At 54.6% G+C, this 19802-nt stretch overlaps 1 protein-coding gene across 1 annotated transcript; it reads left to right on the top strand.

The window, feature by feature from the left end:
• Window positions 1–918: 918 nt before the first annotated feature.
• Window positions 919–19069, top strand: BIN3 (bridging integrator 3; the record flags this gene model as incomplete). Its single annotated transcript, XM_084245055.1, has 8 exons — window positions 919–960; window positions 6748–6788; window positions 7168–7229; window positions 9700–9836; window positions 10342–10382; window positions 15908–16049; window positions 16239–16373; window positions 18923–19069. The coding sequence occupies exons 3-8, from the start codon at window positions 7202–7204 to the stop codon at window positions 19067–19069; spliced, it is 630 nt and encodes a 209-aa protein (XP_084101181.1). The 5' UTR covers window positions 919–960; window positions 6748–6788; window positions 7168–7201.
• Window positions 19070–19802: the final 733 nt, after the last annotated feature.

Genomic DNA, 19802 nt, shown 5'->3' with positions numbered 1-19802 from the left:
GGTGGGGGGAAGCCCGCCTTTTACTGCTGTTGGGGTGCATGGTTTGCTTTTTGACCCAGCCATAATTTTCCTCTCAGAGCTCTAGAACCATGGTATTTCCACTGCCTTGAGGAAGCTTCTGAAGTTTAACCCCATATTTCACTGTAGGAAGTTAAGGATGGCCTGCTCATCAGCGCGGAGGCAGTTAGTGCCCAGGTTGACTCCTTGCCATGATCCTGCCATCATGCCAAGCGGGTTTCCACTTCTAAGTGGGAAACTGCGGTGCCAAGCCTCCTAGCAAGTTCAAGGCAGACTTGGGCAGGATTTCAGATTCTTCTCCCAGTTTGCCATGTTTAGATTTTGCTATTCTCCCGGGAAATAACCCAGCCTGGCTGATCCTTAATGCCCCTACAATTTGTTTCTCCACAGTCACCCAAGATCTACAATTTGTTCCTCTGTGGAGAAGTAGTGAAGCCCTTATTACAGACAACTCATGGTTTTTATGGTGCTCTTCAGGCAGGTTCTTGAGAATGCTAGCTCTCCTGTGAGCCGGGCATTTCTGCCTTCTGAGCTACTCAGGACACAAGGTTTATAGTGACTGTTACTCCCGCCGTCTTGCAGTAGCTTCCCTCCTGCCCTCACCCTGGCGATGCACTTCGACAACAGACTGCCCAAGGAGTGCCGCTTGGGCAGAAGGTGTTGCCCAGGGCCTTGCTTGACACTGTCTATGGGAGGGTTGTGCTCCTGGAACCCAGCCTGGCTGCTGTGGTCCTGGACCCACAGGGTAGGGCACGTAGTCTGAGCTCCAGCGAGCAAGCCAGCGCCACTCTTCCTGCCCCTCCTGGGGGGGAAGGCCTGTACCTCATCAGTTCTTCTCAGCCACATCCTTCCCCATTTCTCCTAACATCCCTCTTTGCCTCTTCCTCATTTAGGATTCCTTTCAAGATTGCGCAGCCCAAGAAACAGATTGTCTCCAAAACAGTGAGTAACTGATTCTTTCCTTCTGACACTCAGTTCTGTCTCACATGGGCTTCAAAGCATAGAAGCAGAGCTTTGACTCAGCACATCTGGGGCTCAGAAGGCAGCCCCTGGGCCCTCTTTTCCGTCATGTAGTCCTAGAGCCTCTCACAGATAAGGGCTTGCAGGAGCCTCCTGTCCTGGAGCTTTTCCCTCAGTCAGCCTCGACTCCCCTCTCCTTGGGCAGGTAGAAGAGGCAGACTGCAAAGGCGAGGAGGAATACGCTGCCTATTTCTGGGGCCTGCACTTTCCAGCGAGGGCTTCTGAAACAGGGATTCCTGCCAAGGACATGTCCCAGGCCTTTATCTCTAGTACCCTCAGCTGCGGAAAGGGCCGGAAATCGTCTCCAGACATCCAGGTTGCTTTCCACCCAGAGAGAAATGGGGGGGATGATGGAATCCCACCCCAACCCACCTGTGAACCTGCAGCCTTTAATTTCTCTCTTATGTCCAGAATGGAGAGGAAGAGAGTCATAGATTCTTAGAAAATTAGAGGTGGAAGCTCTTAGACATCATGTAGTCCAACCTCCTGATGAGGAAACCAAGGCCCCTGGAGTTGTAGGTCTTTCTCAGGCTATAAAAATCTCACACCGACAGATCTGGGATTAGAGCACAAGTCTGATCTTCTGCTCAGTTCTCTTTCCAGTGCTTCATGCCACCTCACACTGGCTGCAAAGATGTCCCAAGGTTTGCAGACTCTGGTAAAGAATGTCCTCTTCGAACCCTTCCCTTGCAATCCAAATGAGGCTGTTGTCTTAACATAGGAGACCATAGTCTCTGCGGCCCTTGCTCATTGTGAGGGCTCCAGAGGTGCAGCTTTGTCAGCCTTGTGGAGGCCCTTGTCATCCCAGCCCTGACAGTTCTCCTTAGTGTCATAGCTTCAGCCCTCCTCAGGTCTCAGAACCTCAGATGAAACTGCTTCATTTTGGCGGGAAGTTGTCTCAGCATCTCCACTCATCTGGTTCTATCTTTGGCAATCCCAAGGCAAGTTCCTTGGAGGAAATGGGCCCAGCTAGAGGAGCCCTCCCAATTTCAATCAAGGCAGGCCCTGGACAGACTCAGGGTGCAGACGCTGAGCATCTGCATGAATCTGCAGAAAATCTGGGCATGCATATGTGAACTCTAGTGGGTGCAAGAAACAGGGGTGTGGCTTTGAGTCTCTAGAGTTTAATCTAGGGCAGATGAGAGGGTCCTCTCTAGGGCAATATTCACTAACAAACAAACAAACAAAAACAAAATGAAACCCTCCTAACCCCCATTCGTTATCAAAATGGTGTTCTCTGCAGAAAAGTCTAGTCTAGAATGCAGTTTCCAGCTGTGTTGCCAGCACTTGTTGATGGGAAGATCTCTGAGTCTTCTCATCTGGGGAGTGGCTCATCTGAGGACTCCCCAGGGGATGGGCAGATGCACAAGCTGAGAAAACCTTCAGTGCCTGTAGATGATCCTCTGGGGCCCCAAACCTCTCTCCCTTCCATGCTCTATCTTGTTTGAGATGGAATTGTCCTCTGACTTGTGTCCTTAGCAACCTCTGATGGGCCGGGCAGCAGGTGGTGGCTAAGAAGCCGGATTTGGGGAGCCCCCTACCTGTATTCCCATCCTGGCTAGCTGTGTGCTCTCTATGGCCTGAATCACTTAGTTTCCCCTCTTTGAGCCTTAGTTTCTCTTTTGTAAAATGAGGATGATACTAGTACTTATGTCACTCATGTCTTGTGAAGCACTTTGCACAGCGCCTGGCAGATAGAGGGCCTTAGTAAACATTAACTACACTGCAGGAAGAGAGTTGATTAGACTCTTTATAAACTACCAAGAACTCAGCCTGTCCCAAGCAGCTGGATTCCCCAGCACGATGAAATAGCAAGCGAGGCCTTTGATCTCTCATAAGGAATCAAAGCCAAGTTACAGCTTGGAATAGAATTACTTGCTTTCTCAACTCCCCATAGGCTCTGAAGTGTGTGCAGCAAGAGCCTGCCACTTTGGAGCCTCGTCTTCCCCGCTGCAAGCCTCCTCCGGCCCCTAGAACAGGCCGGGGCCGTGTGGTTGTCTCAGCATCTCCAGCAGCTGCCCCAGAACAAGGGTGACGCACTCTGCTCTTCTTGCCTGGGCACCTTCAGGGAGAGGAGCAGATGTGTCTGCCTGGGTTACTGGAAGTCATGGCTCCCCTGTCATGGGAAGAAATGCTCATGTTATCTTCAGGGAGTTTCAGGAGGTTTTGGCTCAAGGCACCCATCTGTCAGACACAAAGAAAGCATTGTGTCTTTGCCCTCACTCTTCTGTGCCCAGGTTATTAATGCAGATTCCATTATTGTCAAGGCTTTGGCTGGATTGGCATGTCCTCTGCAGGGGCTGACCATTGGAACTGAAACAGGAGAACAAAAACTTTCTACCTCCCCATCCTAACCTGCTCATCCCCACCCGCTCCCCCAGCCCCACCAAGTGCTTGGGTCTCCCTGCGCTGACCTCACCAGCCTGACCGGCCTGCCCTGCCCCTCTGATGGCCGTGCACATGTGTTTACACTTGTATTGTTGACTGGGGTCCAATTGCCTTTTTGGCAAAGGTATCAAGCATTCAAAGATGTTCAGATCTTCTCTTTTTGGCTCGTGCCCTCAGAATGGATATGCCTGGGAATGAGACTCCTGTGTCTCTCTATTCCCTTAGCTGTTATTTGAGGGGCTAGAATCCTGGCGGTGACCCCCTTCCATCTTCCCCAGTGGAGGAGAAAGCTCAGAACCAGTGAGCTGTAGAAGCAGCCCATACCTGGCTGCCAGAAGCAGGAGCTGAAACATTCACAAAGTTCTCTTAGGCTGTCGGATGGCCTTGGGTGGTGTAAAGCTTCCAGTGCGGGACCCTGGGTGTCTCATCAAGCTGAGTGATCCAACTCAGTGGGAAGCCCGCAGTCCTCCCTGTGCAAGTCCAAGCAGTCCCTAGCCAGGGAGCCCAGGTGTTCGCTGACATCCCACACACAGCCGCACACTTGGGGTTGCACAAGAGGTGCCGACGGCCAGGCAGGGCTGTGGTTCCAGTGGTTCGGAGGGCCCTCACACCTCCCCTCCCAGAGTGCCTTCTCTCTGTGTACTTGATCTTCAGGAAAGCTGGATTCCATCCAAGGCTTCCTTCATTTTAATTTTGCCTTTTTGGAAGTAAATAATATGTAAAGACTCTGCTTAGCTGTCACTTCATACGAAGTCAAAAAGATATGTGTCCAATGCAGGGAGGCCAGTGCAGCCCCAGCACAGGTCTGCAAGCTTAGCCAGAATCAGGATTCTCCTAGCCGTCAGCCGCCCGTGGCTGCTTGCCTTTGAGAGGTTTACAGACCAATCCGCATCCCAGGGTGTCAGAGGAACCAGGAAATTCTGCCTGGGTCAGGCACCTCACACCACACACTGCACAGCCCCCTCAGTAGTCCTCCAGACAAGACAAGGAGGCTGATGCTGTTATCTCTGCTTCCTTGTCAGCCGCCTGCAATTTACATGGGGAAGACAAAGTGTAATCCAGCCTGTTCACTAGGAAAGAAACTGAGGCTCAGAAATGTTAGGTAATATTTTTAAGGCTCCACAGCAAGTGTCAGAGCTTCTATGTCATCTGTCTGTGCTCATCTCTCCACACCACCTTCCTCCCTGGCACTGTTGGAGAATGGACTAGATTAACACCGCAGTGCAGACTTTAAAGGGCCTGGGCAAAGCCCTTTGGCTCCAAAACCAAGCTCCCACCTTCGGTGGCAACAGAAGCTTTGCAGTCCTTTAACTAAGACTTTGATTCCTGTGCAACTGCAAATCCTCTGGGACAGCTAATGCTTTAAACTTTCATCACTTTACATTCACACTTTAGTGGGCGTGAATTTTGAATTTTTACTGAAGAACACCTTTTGAGGGATCATAAGGAAAAGATGAGGAAAAGACTGGATTCCTGGATGGAGAAAGAGCAGACCTGTTGAAAAGAGGATCAGAAAGTAAAGTCCATGTGTTCCTACCTCTAGATTTTACAGTTCAAGTGAAGAAGGCAAGACCTCTCCATGCAGGGAGGTACAGCCCTGAAGACCACAGCTCAGAAGATGCCCCATATCTTCTCTCCCTGTACCCTTGGCTGCGCTGCACAGGGCTTTCCAGTTTGCAGTGGTGTCATCACCCACACCAGGAGGGCCACGTCAGCTGTTCCATTCTCCTCTGTGCCCCTGGGATCTGGCAGAATGTGCTGCACTTAATAAGTGCTTGATAAATACTTGTAGGATGAATGAATATAGTTTTTTTTTAAGGAATTGATATAGCTTTTAAAATGGTGGGGGGGGGGGCGCTAACCTAGGAGTCCAGATTCTAGCCTTGCTTTACCACTAACTAGCCTGTGTCTAGACCTAAATCATATGGGGACCAAGGGGTAGATCATGTTCACCTCATGTGTGACATAATTGGCCTGGGTTCTGCCAATTTCTGACTATGCTGAATATACCTAAGTCCAAATATGGAAAAAGGGGTCTGTGGGGTTTCAGAATAGTCCTCCGTGGGGTCACTGTTGCTAGAAGGGTGTGGTGGTGAACAGTGGGACTTCAATAATTTCTGCAGGTGCACACTTCTTGACCTTCAACCAGTAACAAGAGTGAGACTCAGAGTTTGGGGCTCTTGCTGGCAGTTGTCTCAGGGTCGCAGCCAAGAGGGCAGCTTTCTTAGGTCGTGGTGTTAATTCATGAGCAAATTCCTTTTTTCCCTCTTTGGCAGAATGACCATTGCACAGGCCTTGGAGCCAGGCCACCTGCATTCAAATACCAGTTCTTCCGCCCACTAGTTGTGTGACGCAGGCAGGTGACTGCGCTGCTATCTGGTGACCTCAGTACAGTGAGGGCTGTGACTTCACCTACTAAGTTGTGGGTTCTCAGAAGCACACAGTGAGGGTTCCCAGAGTGGTACGGGTTCCCTTCTCAGAGGTCCCCTGTCACAGAACATGTACTGCTCTGACCAGGGATCCTGAATTGCAAAAAGAGGCCTGGAGCCTTTCAGATACCGCTGCTTTACAGGCCACTTCCCTGAGAGACCATTGCTGAGGCCCATTGTACAGATGAGCAAACTCAGGCACTTGAAGAGCAAGTGACTTCCTTCACTTCACCGGGCATGTTGGTGGTAGGATTGGGTGCAGGACTCACACACCCACTCCACTTAAATATCGCTGCCGCTGGGCAACCTGGTGACCAAGCAGGAATTTAGAGAGCCTTGCCGGAGTCAGTAGTAATAGTACTTGGGTATGGTACATCCCAGAGCACAGAGCACAAATAAGTGATCTTTCTGGACCCACCTTGACCCAGCAGGCCAGTGGGACCTGTACAGAACCCAGGGCCATGAGGGAGAGGTGACTGGTCTGGCCGTGGAGCTGCTGGGTGGCAGAGCTGGTACCACACTCCGAATCCACTTTCCCTTGCACCCTGCCACCTCCCTGGGTGGGCTTCAGTCACTCTCTGAGCACCTGCCTAACCTGCCACACAGGGGAGGGGAGGAGAAGGGGCCCAGTTCAGCACCTCGCTTCTTGTGATTAGGGAAAAGCACTGGGACTTCCCAGACTGGCCCATCTAGGAGTCTTGCACCCTAAATCAGATGCTTCATTACTTTGGGGAACAGGGATGTGTGTCAGTAACGACCCGCTGCTGCTTGTATGAACTCGACAGTGTTTTCCACGGTCGGGGGAGGGCGTGGAGAGAGTTACAGAAGAATGGCAGATTTTTTCCGAAGTGGTGTCATTTCTCCAATGATTGAGTTATCTTTTTCATTACAGGTGGAGAGAGACTTTGAAAGAGAGTATGGAAAACTCCAGCAGTGAGTGTCAAACCCCCGAAGCATGTGGCAGGGGGCAGGTCAAGCAGGCAGGAGCCACTGGGCCTCCAATCCACCTGGTGTGCTCGCCACCCCTCATTGGCGGCTGTCTGTCCACCAGCAGCCTGGGAGGGGAGCCCAGGAGAGCTCAGGGCACCACCTGCCAGGAACTCTCCCCCGATGGGCGACTATAGACTAGTCCTTAACTCATAGCTTTTGGGTGCTTGGCCTCCTGCAGCACCCAAGGTGGCCCTTCAGTCAGTGGGCAAAGTTTCCCTTGTCCTAGAGCACCAGGTTGGGCTTAACTTAGGGACATGGGAAGATCAGGGCCCAAAAGCAGCTTGGCGATGCCAGGTACCAAGGTCTGCACCCTTCCTTGCAGTTTGGAAGAGCAAACCAAAAAGCTGCAGAAGGACATGAAGAAGAGCGCCGACGCCGACCTGGGTAGGTGCACCCCCACCACTCGCCTCCCCTGCCACATCAGGGCCGGTTGCAGTAAGTGCACTTAGGAGTGCCGAGCAGATGGCCCTGGTGCTGGATTACTCTCCACCTCGCGGGTCACCATGCCCTGGTCCTCGGACTGGCAGCAACCCACCCCAGTTGTCTGCAGACTGCGGAGGGCTGCCTCCTGCGGCCTCTAGGGATCGGAAAAAGGGCAGGTGGGCACTGAACGGCTCACTCCTGAGCTGGTCCAGAAGAGTCGGGGCCACAGTGCCGTGCTGGGCTCACCTGGGGTGGTGATGGCTGCTTGGAGGTTCAAGGCCCACAGTGCCCCAGGGTTAATCGCTTGAGGAGTGCATCCTGTGAGCTGACTTCATGTGGTTCTAACAAAGAAAGACCAGGCATGAGATGTGAGATGTGAAGGCTTTAGACAGAAAAGGCAAACTGGGGTGGAAGTATCCACCTTCTTCTAGCCCCTGACTTTTCAGGTTTTTTCCTTCAAATATTGAAAAAAAGGAACAGAAGAAATTTCTCAAAAATGTTTCCAGCTTTGTCCACATTCTAATTTTCATGTAGCTGTCTGTGAGCATTTCCTAGTCCAGTCAAGTTGCACATGATGTTTGTTCTTGAGCCTCCAACGTCACTTCACAGATCTTGAAGAAGATTTTTTTCTCCATTGCCTCCATTTTTGTAGGAAGTTCTTATTTCCAGCTTAGTCCCATAATTTGCCCTAGAGAAACTGCAGGACGGCCCTCTAGGCGGCCCATCAGCCCCTGCGGGCTTCTTTGCTGGCTTGCCAACCAGCCTGGGTGTGGAGGGGCCCCCGGGTTTCTGTCTCTCCCACTCAAAACGGAGTGGGAGAGGCCCCGCCTCGCGCAGGGTTGGAGCAGCTGGCTCCTCGCTCCTCACTGTGGAAGGCAAGGCCATGTCTGTAATTAACTGGGAGCTGGGCCTTATTTCACAGATTCTAAGGTAGTTTTTCATGTTTAGCTCCTGAAATCAAGGTACCTTGCTGCTCGGTAGTGTGTCCTGGTTTAATTGCAGCCTTTTCCCCTTTCGTACTTGTTTACACAGTAACAGTGGCCTAGCAGTTGGTAGCATCTTAGATTCCATCACATAACGTTGTAAGAAAGACGTTCAAAAACTTGTTTCCCCTGGGATTCTGAAGTGGGTGTGGAAGCTACAGAGCGAGCCTGGCCCTTCTCCAGCATCTCTTCCTGCTCTGCTAGAACTTTGCAAATAATGGAGACCTGAAAACTTGTATGGGACCAAGCCAGCCAAAGCTGCCAGCAGGTTTGCATCCTGCCTCTGAGTGGCCCTTTCACTTCCGGCCCCCATCTGCGGAGCAGGGATGGAAACATACAAAGGAGACTACAGAGGGCGGCAGTCGCCCCATAGGACCCCGTGGGGCCTGCCCACTGCTCTCTCCAAGCCAGACCACCAGGAGAGCAGGGCCCAACATCTAGTCTGAGCCCGACACTTGCAGCTGTCTGACCTGGGCAGAGTTCCACACTTCTGAACCTCATTTGTCTCCTCTGTAGAATGGAACCAAAATACATCTACCCCAAAGGTCTCCTGGGTTGTTTAACTCCAAGAGAGAAATGGATGCATGGAACCCTGGCAGAGGCAGGATGCAAACCTGTTCACAGCTTTGGAGTTCTTGGTCTTGTATACATTTTCAGGTCTCTATTATTTGCAAACAAAATTCTAGAGGGACAGAGAGAGAAGGGCCATGCTTGCTAGATCATGTCTGCACCAGTCTCAGGGAAAACAAGTTTTGAATGTCTTTTTACCACTGTAGATCCTTGAAATCAGGATTGCCAAGCTCACCTCACCATGCCAGATCTGGCCTTGGCTTGTCAGTCAAGGTTGTTCTGGTGTTGGTTTTTTTTCCTTTTACTAGACTAAGAAACTTTTTTTCCTTTTTGTTGAGGTAGTGTTAGTGTACACTACTATGTAGGTTTCAGGAATACAATTTCTTACCTTAGCAACTATATCAATAAAATTTTATTGGAACATCCACACCCACTCTCTAGCATTGATATAGCGGAGTTGAGTAGTGGCAACAGAAACCAATAAGGCCAGACTTGGCCCCAGAGTCTAAAATCTCAGCTCTAGCAGTTTCCGACCCAACTGCACAGCAAAACCATCTGGAGCTTTTTCCTTTTAATGCATATTCCTGGGTACCAGATTTACTGAATTAGAATCTTTGGAGCTAGAAATCTGCATTTCTTACACCTTCCCACCCACATAATTCTGTCAGAACCCAGAGTTTGGAAAATTAAATCGTCCCAACAGGTAAAGCTACTGAAAAGAATGGCCCAGAGCAGCCGCAGTGGGGAGTACTGCACAGACTAATGTCTGTGATCACGTGGGGGTCATCTGGGTACAGGCCCCCAACCAGGGGAGAACAGGGAGTCCTGAGGACAAGATCTGGAGGTCAGGACATTCCCTCAGCTTTGACTTCTTACAGCCATGTCCAAATCTGCTGTGAAGATCTCCTTGGATTTACTCTCCAACCCCCTCTGCGAGCAAGACCAGGACTTTCTGAACATGGTGACAGCTCTGGACACAGCCATGAAGCGGATGGACGCCTTCAACCAGGAAAAGGTGACTGCGATCTTGGTTTCCCCCTTCTCATGACTTCTGTCTGGGTGAGGCACCTACCTGAGTCCTTACCAGGCTCAGTCTCCATTTTGGTGCCCTCAGCCTTCTGAGGCCTATGTCCCAAGCCTGTGTGGAACTCCTCCTTGGCCAACCGGCTTTGGCACCGGTTGCTTTCCACGGCTCCTGTGAGCTTACATCATGCACATGAGCCCATGAGAGGGCCTCAGGTCAGCCCCGCTGTCCTTCCAGAGATGTCCTTCCAGAGATGCCCACCCAGCCCTCCTCATTGAGCGTGGCCGCTGTCAGTCTTGGCAGACACTGGCTGCTCGTCATCTCTGCCTCACTCCAGCTGCAGTCAGAGGTACCCCACGCCCCTGCCCTGCTCCTCTCTCCCCCTGCCTGTGGCTCTCAGGGTCTCCTTTTTCTCCTTAGGAAGTTGGAACCTCCCCCTTTGGGGAGAGTTTGAATTCCTCCCATTTTTGATGCCATTGGTTTTTTCTTTTGACAGGTGAACCAGATCCAAAAGACTGTGATTGAACCTTTGAAAAAGTGAGTAAAGGTCAGCTCGGGAGTACAGGCCTCAGGGCACTTACTGGGAAGAGAGGTTGGGGCCTGAATATCATTTCTGGCAGCCTGTCCCCAGAGCCCAGGGGGCTGAGAGGAAGCTCAGTGGGCAGTCCAGCCACACCATCTGTGGCCCCAGGGTTGACTCCTGGTCCCTCCAGAGGACCCTAGCTGCCCAGGCACACGCCATGCCCACAGGGCCTGTGATCCCTCCGTGCACTGGCCCTGCTCCCTGCTACCTTTGCCACTCTGCCTTTGTTCCTGATTGAAAGGCAGTGGGACCAGAGCTCGCTGAATTGAGCTAGCAGAGATCTTGGCCAGCCCTCAGCGGAGATGAGCTAGGCCTTTCATCTCTCATCCGGATTGGGAGAGCAGCTGCCTGCAGCACTCAGCTTTTGAAATGTGGGGGAGGCCACACATGGGGAGGGTGCAGCAGCGGTGTCCCGCCTGGGAAGGTCCCCTAACTCGTGGCCTATCAGGGTCAAAAATTCTTCTGTGAGACTCATCTTCTGTCAGGCAGGCGCTGGTCAGTGATCAGACAGGCCTATTCCCTGCGTCCCCGAAGGGGGTGGGCCCTCGGGACAGACAGCAGCGTTGCCTTGAAGCTTCCGAATCACTTCATCTTCTTCCCCAGCCTCTCCCAAACAGGCTGTGACCTAGAAAGACTCCTGCTCCAGCCCGCAGCTGCACTTTATTACCTCTTCTGTGGTGGTCCCTGGCAGTTGCCTCACCAGGCCAGGGTAATGAGGCTCTGCTTAATTACCTTTAAGCCTGGATCGGGGCCCGGAGGGAGATGAAGGGAGCAGGTTTTGATCCTGCAGCCCCTGGTGCTGGGGTTGGTGAGCTCTTGCTCCCTGCTTGGGTCCCAGGGGCGGGGTTAGAGAAGCTCTTTCTAAGCCGGCCTGTCTGGAGACACAGCCATGGCCAGGCAGTCGGTGTGGAAGACCCCAGTCCCTCCCTGGGCCTCTGCCTCCTCGGCCCTGCTCAACCTTCAGGTCATATGAGAGCTGGCATTGAGTTTGGTGGCCCAGAAGGGTGGTGTCAGAAAACACTCCATTGCTTGTAGGGGGGTCCGAGCTGGGTGGAAAGGGCCACGAGCCGAGCTGACTCTACTTAAGGGGTCCCAGGGACTGCCATGGAGGCTGCCATGGACACCCACGGCTGGCAGAGCTCGGCAGGGGACACCATCTCAGAGAACTGGGGGACTGACTCCCTTCTCAATTTCACAACCAACGAGGCGGCCTTGAAATCTGATGCCTGGCTTGTAGAGCCAAATGGAGAGAAATCCCGGCTGCTTCCCACCACCCGAGCAGCCCACCACCTGCCAGGAAGGTGGGTGAGTGGCAGAGGGGGTGGCACCATCTCCGCAACAGATCTCCTGACCTCTGCATGAGCCCCCTGGCCGCCTGGCTACCCAGCCTGGCTGTGCTGCATCCCTCGGCCGACATGCGATCTCCCACCACATGAAACCGGCACTGCCTGTTGCCTCCTCTTGCCAGGAGAGAAGCTCCCAGGGACCCCAGCACCGGAAACAGGAAACTGCAGCTTTCCTGTCCTCTGATGAAGAACATCTCCACATGGCCACCCTGCCGCCCCCAGCCTTCCCCAGGGGGCTCGGCCTCTAATCCCCCCATCTCTGGGCCATGTTCACATGGTCGGATGGGGATGCTTTCAATTTCCCTTTCCTGGTGGGTGGAAGATCCCGGCTGTGTGGGCACAGATTGAGGAATGGCAGGCATTCCCCACCAGGGCCGGCTGCTCCCAGCCCACCTCCCAGCCGGCTTCGCTCTCCCGCCTCCCTCTTGCTGCCTCTTCACCCCACGCTTACCCAGGGGAGGCAGTTTGCTGTTGAACCTTGGGACTGGCAAGAAGCAGTTTCATCAGGTGCCTGGTAGAGGCCTCGCCCTGTTCTCCCTTTAGGAAAGGCAATGCAGACTTTGGGAACGGACAGTCCGGCACAGAGGCCACGAGCGCATTCTCAAGTGTAGAAACTGCCAGTGCCATAAATTGGGGATAGGTACAATGCCATAAAGTGGGGAAAGTGCTGGAAGGGGCACCCTAGCCTGCCCCACCTGGCTGTGACCTTGGCCAGGTCCTCGTTACTGAGTCTCTCCCCGTGTGTGGAAGGGGCGAGCTGAAACGAACTCCTAGGATGGCAGTTGGTGCTTAGGGCGGGTGGGCTGAGGTGGGCAAGTTGAGTTATGTGTGGAGGGCAGAGTGTGTCAGGGGCCTTCGCCCTGGCACTGTGTCTCTGTTCCACTCACTAATTAGTTGCCACCACTAAGCAGGGAACTGAACTGAGAGGCACGGGCTTGGCAGCCTTGTCCCCTTGTGGCCACCCAGTAGAAGTGTAGACACCATTCCTCAGGGAGAGCGCCACCCCCCCCCCCCATCACATGTAGGGTTCCAGGGGCAGATCTGGGAGGGGCGGAGCTCTGAGGATCAGCCTGTGCTTGTCTTCACTTGACCTGAAGGTGGAGAAAAGCACTCCCCATGGGGAGGGGGTGTCTTGCTGCCAAATGAGGGCCCTCCCCTCCTCCCTCAGCACCACGGTGTTTACACCACCGCCTGCCACATGGAGCTGGCAAGTCCATTCTGTTGCTCTAAGTAGAAAATGGGGAGGTGGGGCCTTGGGGCAGGAACCCAGAGCCAGGGACTAGAGTCCTGATCCTCCTCAGCCATCTTGGAATACACCGTGTGATCTTCCCTGCCTGGCCTTGGTTTCCCCGCTGTGATGTGAGGAGGGCATGACACCTGCCCCTTCCTCGCAGAGCCCTCAGCCCAGGGCCCCAAGCCACTGGGTGGGAATTGATTTTGTGCCATCTACAGCAAACTCGGCCAGCTGAACCTTGTGCCTCTTGGCTTAACTGAGGGGTGCTGCCGTGAGAGGCAGAGGTTGCCATGGGAAGAAATGGGTTTTCTAGAGGCTCTTGACAGCAGCTGGGCCCAGCTCCCCCCACAGAAGATGGGTGGTCTTGTTTCCATGAGGCTGAAGGGAGCATCCTCTAGACAGTTGCTCCACCCTTGTGCTCCTGAGGTTGCCTGGCACTGGTAGAGATCTGCACCCAGGATCCCTTCCTCACTCTGCCTCACTGGCAACGCGGGACTTGGCCCTGGGGTTGGGTTTCTGTTCCCTGCAGCCTGGCCCCAGCCCTGCATTTAGTCAGCGTTCCTGGCATATCTGACTCTGACCTGGTTGGTGACCGAGGAGAGGGGTTTCTGAGGACCAGCCAAGGTACGGTGCCGCTGGGGCCACAGGGTGTCAAGAGCTGCCTGACTGACCAGTGGGGTGATAGCCCCATCCTGCCACCATGGGGCGCACCTCACATGCACTGCTTCATTCATTCAGGGCCCTCTTTTCTGAAGAGATGAGCTCGGAATGAGGGAAAGGTGGCAAGAGCAAGAAAATGCTCCCCCTGCAGCCTCGTTCTGCTGGTCCTTCCCATTGCATCACTGCTGCACCATCAGCACCTCCCAGGCAGGTGGGCAGCAGAGGCCGAGAGACCGGGGTGACCTAGCAGCAGGTTGCTTCTAGTTGTAATTAAGAATCAGGGCATGGCGCAGCGGTTGAGCGCTGGGTTGCAAAGCTGCCCGCAGCCTCTGCAGCGCCGGTTCGATCCCCGGCTGCTCCCCAGCCACCGGAGGAGGGTCCCACATGGCGCGCAGACCTCTCCTGCCGCCCGCTGCTCCCCTCAGCAGTGGACTTCGGTCCTTCTGCCTGCTCTGCTCCCCGCTCTGGCTCTGGTGAATTCTCTCACCCTCCCGCGCTTCTGACTGTACCCAGTGCTTGTATAAATAAATAAATAAATCTTTAAAAAAAAAAAAAAAAGAATCAGGGCAGCTGCCAGTTGCCCTGCCCAGTCGAGGCGGAGAGGATGGCAGTGTAGCAGTTTCTCAGGCCCCACTGTACCTGCTGCCCCGAGCCACAAACCTGCCTGTGGCTCGTGGTGCTACCAAGACTCCGTCAGAGTGACTGTTCAAGCAAGAGCAGTGAGCCAGCCGTGGCCTCACTCTGCAGACCCACCCCGGGGACCTTTGTCCTGAGGTGGCGGTGTGGGTGTGGCACCCAGGCGGCGCCACACCCAGTATGTCCAAGTCTCCGGCCTGACAAATTGTTCCATCAAATATGGAGGTGATGGGTGTGCACAGGGGCGTGTGCTGATGATCCAGTTGCGGTGTAATCAGGTGTAATCGCGCCACTTCTTAGCATTTCCAGGTATGCAGTGAGCCCCTGGGGCACCCATTAAGTGAGAAGAATTTGTTTCAGTAGCCTTTCTCAGGATCAGCCCTTTGCTTCGTCAAAATCTGCTGCCTGAATCTTGCTTTGTTTGGAGCATTTAGTGCTTTGGTTAAGTTTATGTTCTCTGGCAAAAAGCATGCATTGCTCTGTCACATGGACTAAATTGCTGAGGCTTTTAAAAACCAAATCCATGGTCATGTTCCTGGGAGAGGCAAACATGAGGAAACCACTCTGAAGATGACCCGCTGGTGGCGCTTACACGCCCCTGCGCACTCTGAGTGCCAGGGAAGGCTGGAATCAGGCCCAAGGGTCCCATGAAGAGCACCTCCCCCGTCTCAGGCTCCTGCCTGGCTTCCGTGCTCTCGGGGCTGCTCCAGGAGGAGCGGGCTGTGCCCTGGGCCTGCGTGCACACTCCCTGCTTCTTGGCTGGGACCACAGGTGGCCTGCTCCGCAGGCTTTGTTCTAGAATACTGGCCATCTCTGCCACTTCCAGAGAACCTGCCTTCAGGTCTGCCTGGCCTCCTCCTGTGTGAATCATATTAATTAAGGAAAACGCCACCTCCCTGCCTGGGGCTGTGAGGAGCGGTGTTATCCTGTGCATCTACGATGCGGTCACCAGGTCGTCACCAGCAGCTACGGTCCGTGCTGGGGGACCCACTCCTCGAGCATTTCCTTGTGGTGCTTTTTCCTGACAGTGGGGCAGAAAGAGGTCCGTGAGTCAGTTTCCTTGGGTCTCTGGTTTGGCCATTTCAGTGGGGGAGCCAGATGCAACTCTGCTGGAGTCGGGCCGTTCTCTCACCTGCTGGTAGCAGCGTGAGGTGGTGGGAGGGACGCTCTTCTGGACTGTCACTACCTACCTGGAACCCTCAACAGGTTCTGTCATCTCTCTGGACCATTTCTTTCATCTTTTAAAACGAAGATGTTGCACAGATGGCTTCCAAGGAGGCCTCAGCCCCACCACACCGCTTAGCGCTCTGGGGGCACAGTCCTGGGTGACACAGCAGGTAGGGGGCAGTGGCATCGTGCATTCCTGACCCGCCATGTCCTCAGGTCAGTGCAGTGACCCTTATCCCAGTCCTTCCCCAGACCTAATCCCAAGCATGAGCTCCAGGGGCCATGGCCCCATCTGTCTCCTTCACAACAGCGTCCCCAAGCTGTAGCCCAGGGTCTGCCACGTCGTGGGCACTCAGTGTGCACTTGTGAATGGATGGCAGGCTGCCGGCCTGCAGTTCCCAGAGCCGCCAGAATCCCACCAGGCTGTGTCCCACAGGTTCAGCAGCGTCTTCCCAAGCCTCAACATGGCAGTCAAGCGGCGAGAGCAGGTCTTGCAGGACTACAGGAGACTGCAGGCCAAGGTGGAGAAGTATGAGGAGAAGGAGAAGACAGGGCCAGTGCTGGCCAAACTCCACCAGGTACTGTGGAGAAGGGGGCTGAGGGGACAGTGGGCCTGGTGGTCACGGGTGACATGCTGCACCCCCCCACCTGGGAACCATCCAAAGACACCAAATGCCCTGATCCCTCCCACACACTTCCATCAAGGCTGCAGCAGGGGGACTGGCTAAGCCAGTGAGCGATCTCACACCCTGGGTCTTGTTCCCCAGGCCCGAGAAGAACTAAGGCCTGTGCGGGATGACTTTGAGGCCAAAAACAAGCAGCTCCTGGATGAGATGCCAAGGTTCTACAACAGCCGGCTCGACTACTTCCAGCCCAGCTTTGAGTCTCTGATCCGAGCCCAGGTGAGGCGCCCCCATAAACTCAAATGATGGCCACTGCCCTTTCCCCTAGGAGATAGTCATGGGGCGTAACTTACACCATCTGGAAGGATGATTTAGCCATTCTCTGCAGATAGCTTCACTGCCCACCCAGTCTGCACCGCCCCGAAAAGGGGCCTTTGTCCTAGTACTAAATCCAGGGGCCTGAGGGCCCTACTCTGTTTGCTGGAATTTGGGGCCCTGCATTGCACTCGGCCGACCCCTGCACTCAGGTGGGGGAGGCTCCTTGCTCTCGCAGTTCCGTCCTCAATCTGTCTCTCCTCATGTGGTGCCACAAGCAGCCGGCAGAAACCAGGTTGTGTACTTAGCACCACGTGTTGACGGGCGGGTTGTCTGCCCTGCATGCGCAGGAGACCAGGGCTAGTGGCCTTTGGGGACCTTACCCCCTTCATGCCCCTACTAATTAGTCCGCACCTTTCAGCAGGAGACATGTGGTCTTAAATTTTAGCAACTCTTGGAGGGACCCTTAAACCCTGGGGAAGCCCCTGCCAGGGCTCCTGCGAGGTTGCTGGGTGTAGATGTGGGTGCTCAGCACAGCACCAGGGCCAGGCAGCTGGAGGGTCATGCACAGGCCAAGATCCTGAGTCTCCTGCCACCCAAGAGGTCAGGTGTCACGTAATCAGGTGTCATTCCTGCCCTCTCCATGTCTTTGCCCCCCCCACCCCGTTATTCAAATGTTGAGCAGGGAGTCTTCTCCCCATTTGTGAAAAAGAGGTCGGGGTGCCAAAGCCAACAGGTCTCCTCCACAGGAACCCCAACTGACTATAGGTGCTCAGCGTCCTGCTCCTTCCCACCTTAGCCTCCAGGTAACAAGGCCGGTTGTGGACCATCGGGGCTCTTCTGTCCTTAGCCTGGGGGTCTGGCGCCCCCCAGTGGACGTCGTCGTTCATTGCAGTCCACCATGGGAAACCGCCAGTTCCCACGGTAGAGCATCAAAATCCAGGTAGCAGGACCGTGAGCAAGATTGATGTTGGAACTGGGACTTGCTGGTGACCCTGCCCCTGGTCACCAGGGAAAATGAGGCAGAGAATTTATGTGCACAAGCAAGTGGGGAATTGCCATATTTGCCCCCAGAGTATTGCCCTGGAAGTAAGAGCTTCCTTCCAGCAGCTTCACCCTGAGTTTAGGGGAACCTGCCACCATCACTGCCGGAACTCCCATCCCCACCCCCAGTCCTGCTTGCTTCTCTGCCCCCTCCAACCTGTTGCTCATGGGAGGAAGGTTCAGGGTCCCCAGGCTTCAGCATGCCCAGGTTGGAGCAGTCTAGGGGCATGGGATGCCCCGTAACCAGGCAGCGGGGAGGCCAGTGTTGTTTACTGCCGCCTCAGCACCAGCCTCCCCCTCTTGTGGCTGCTGCTGCCATTAGTCACTGGAGAAGTGAGCATTCCTAGTGACTCAGCGCACAGCGCCCTCCCCCCTCTCCCAGCACCAGCCCAGGCCCCATCCAGTGAGGTGACAAAAGTACGAGGAATCCTTGATTTCGCACCCCCCCACCCATGGAATCCTAGCTGAAGGGGTGGAAAAGACACTTCCTCAGAAACAGCTCCACCACACAGGGCCCAGGTACCCTGCTTGGCCTTGCCTTATCTCTAGAAACTTGGCTCCAAGTTTCTAGAATAGTAGAGTTCTTCTTGTCCTAAGACAACTTGGAGTTTGAGATGATTAAACTCAGGGGTGTTTGAATATCAATGCAACACTTTCATTTGATCACCAAGTAGAGACTGAGGCAGAAATTGCCCTGGTCCTCCTTCCTGGAAAAGCCTCTGCCCTGGATCTGCTCAGGCCCAGAGCCCACAGTGACCTGAGAGGTGCTGGTGGTGTCACCATTCCTCAGTTTGCCCTCCTCTTTCCCGTAGGCCCCTTTGTAGAGGGAACTGTGGAAATGAGCCAGCCTGCACCCCTCAGACAGATTCAGAGATGAATTGAGAAGGAACAGAAGGCTGGGAAAATGTCACCTTTCTCACCTTTCTAGGACAGGCTCTTAGGGCCTTGGGAGCCTGCCATGCCCTCTGACCCACAGAACAGAAGCCTCGGATTCCCTCCCAGCTTTGAGACAGCTGTAAGCCCCTCCCTCGTCACAGCCTGACTCCATAGGCCTCCCTCCCAGGACCCTCCAAGGGTCCTCCCCCTGCCCCAGTCCCGGCTTGTGCTCCACTGTCTTGCCCCACATCCCACCACACAGGACCCCCACTTCCCTGTCAGCTGCCTGGAGAGCTTGAAGAGCCAAGCCCCCACGTACCTCACCGAGGAACTGCTGCTCCCTCCCGACTTTGTTGTCACTCAGGCAGTGGATGTTCTTGGAGGCCTTCAGGCTGTGGCTTCCCTCTTGCTTGGGACCTCGTGCAATTTAGAGAGAGGCTGAGGGGATGAAGGCCGGGAAAGTAGAAACCAGCCCAGACGCCGGTCCTCTGCCCGCCTGTCCGCCTGTCCTGTGCCCAGGGGTGCAGTGCTGAGGGGGGGCTGCGAGCCTGTGACCCAGCACCTACAGACCTCCTCTCGCCTCCTCATCCCAGGTGGTGTACTACTCAGAAATGCATAAGATCTTCGGGGACCTGACCCAGCAGCTTGACCAGCCTGGCCACCTGGATGAGCAGCGGGAACGGGAGAACGAAGCGAAACTGAGCGAGCTCAGAGCCCTCTCCATCGTGGCCGATGACTGACATGCTCCTCCCTGCGAAGGCTCCTGGGATCCAAGTCAGCCTCTAGCCTCTGCCCCTTTCAAGCTTAGGCTTAGACATCAGCCAGCCAAAGGCCTTCTCTGGGAGGAGCGTGACCGCCGGCGGGCTGGGGAGCAGTGGCTCAGCTCTGCCCGCCAGCCCTTTGGAAGCAACCGGCCTGACGCCAGAGCCCTAAGCAAGAGGCCACCTCCCCACCCGTAGCAAGAGCCCACAGAAAGGTAAGGCACGGCGAAAGCCTCAGGGGCCTTCCGAGAGCCTGCGGGAGCACACCCCGGCCTGGGCCCGAACGAGCCTGCAGGGCAAGGGCTTTGTCGGTGCACTTGAGCCTGGTTTGTGTGGTCGGGATCACATCTACCTCCCGATGACCGGTGCTGGTGAGCCCCCCACCTTTGCTGTCTCCCCGCTTCCGAGGACTCATCTGAGAGGCCCAGGACACTGCCCTATAGGGCCTTTGAGCTGCAACGCAGCCTCCTCACGCAAGAGGCTGGCTTAGCCCGCTTCTTTACCTTATGTGAAGCGCAGGGACGAGCCCCACCAACCCAAGTCCCGTAGGTTCCCTAGGACTCTCGACTCATGTAAATGTTGTACCACACAGAATGTCACCCCCTAGTCAGAGGCCTCAAAGCAAGAACATTATTGGGTTTGTTCACCTGAATAATTGGAATTTTATTTTTTCAAGTAAAGTTTTCAATAAAATTTCCACATACTGTGCTGT

This window comes from Talpa europaea, assembly GCF_964194135.1.
Source record: "Talpa europaea genome assembly, chromosome: 10".
NCBI classification, from domain to species: Eukaryota; Metazoa; Chordata; class Mammalia; order Eulipotyphla; family Talpidae; genus Talpa; species Talpa europaea.
Note: the sequence above shows the minus strand (reverse complement) of the source record. Positions and strands in the feature narration are given on the sequence as shown.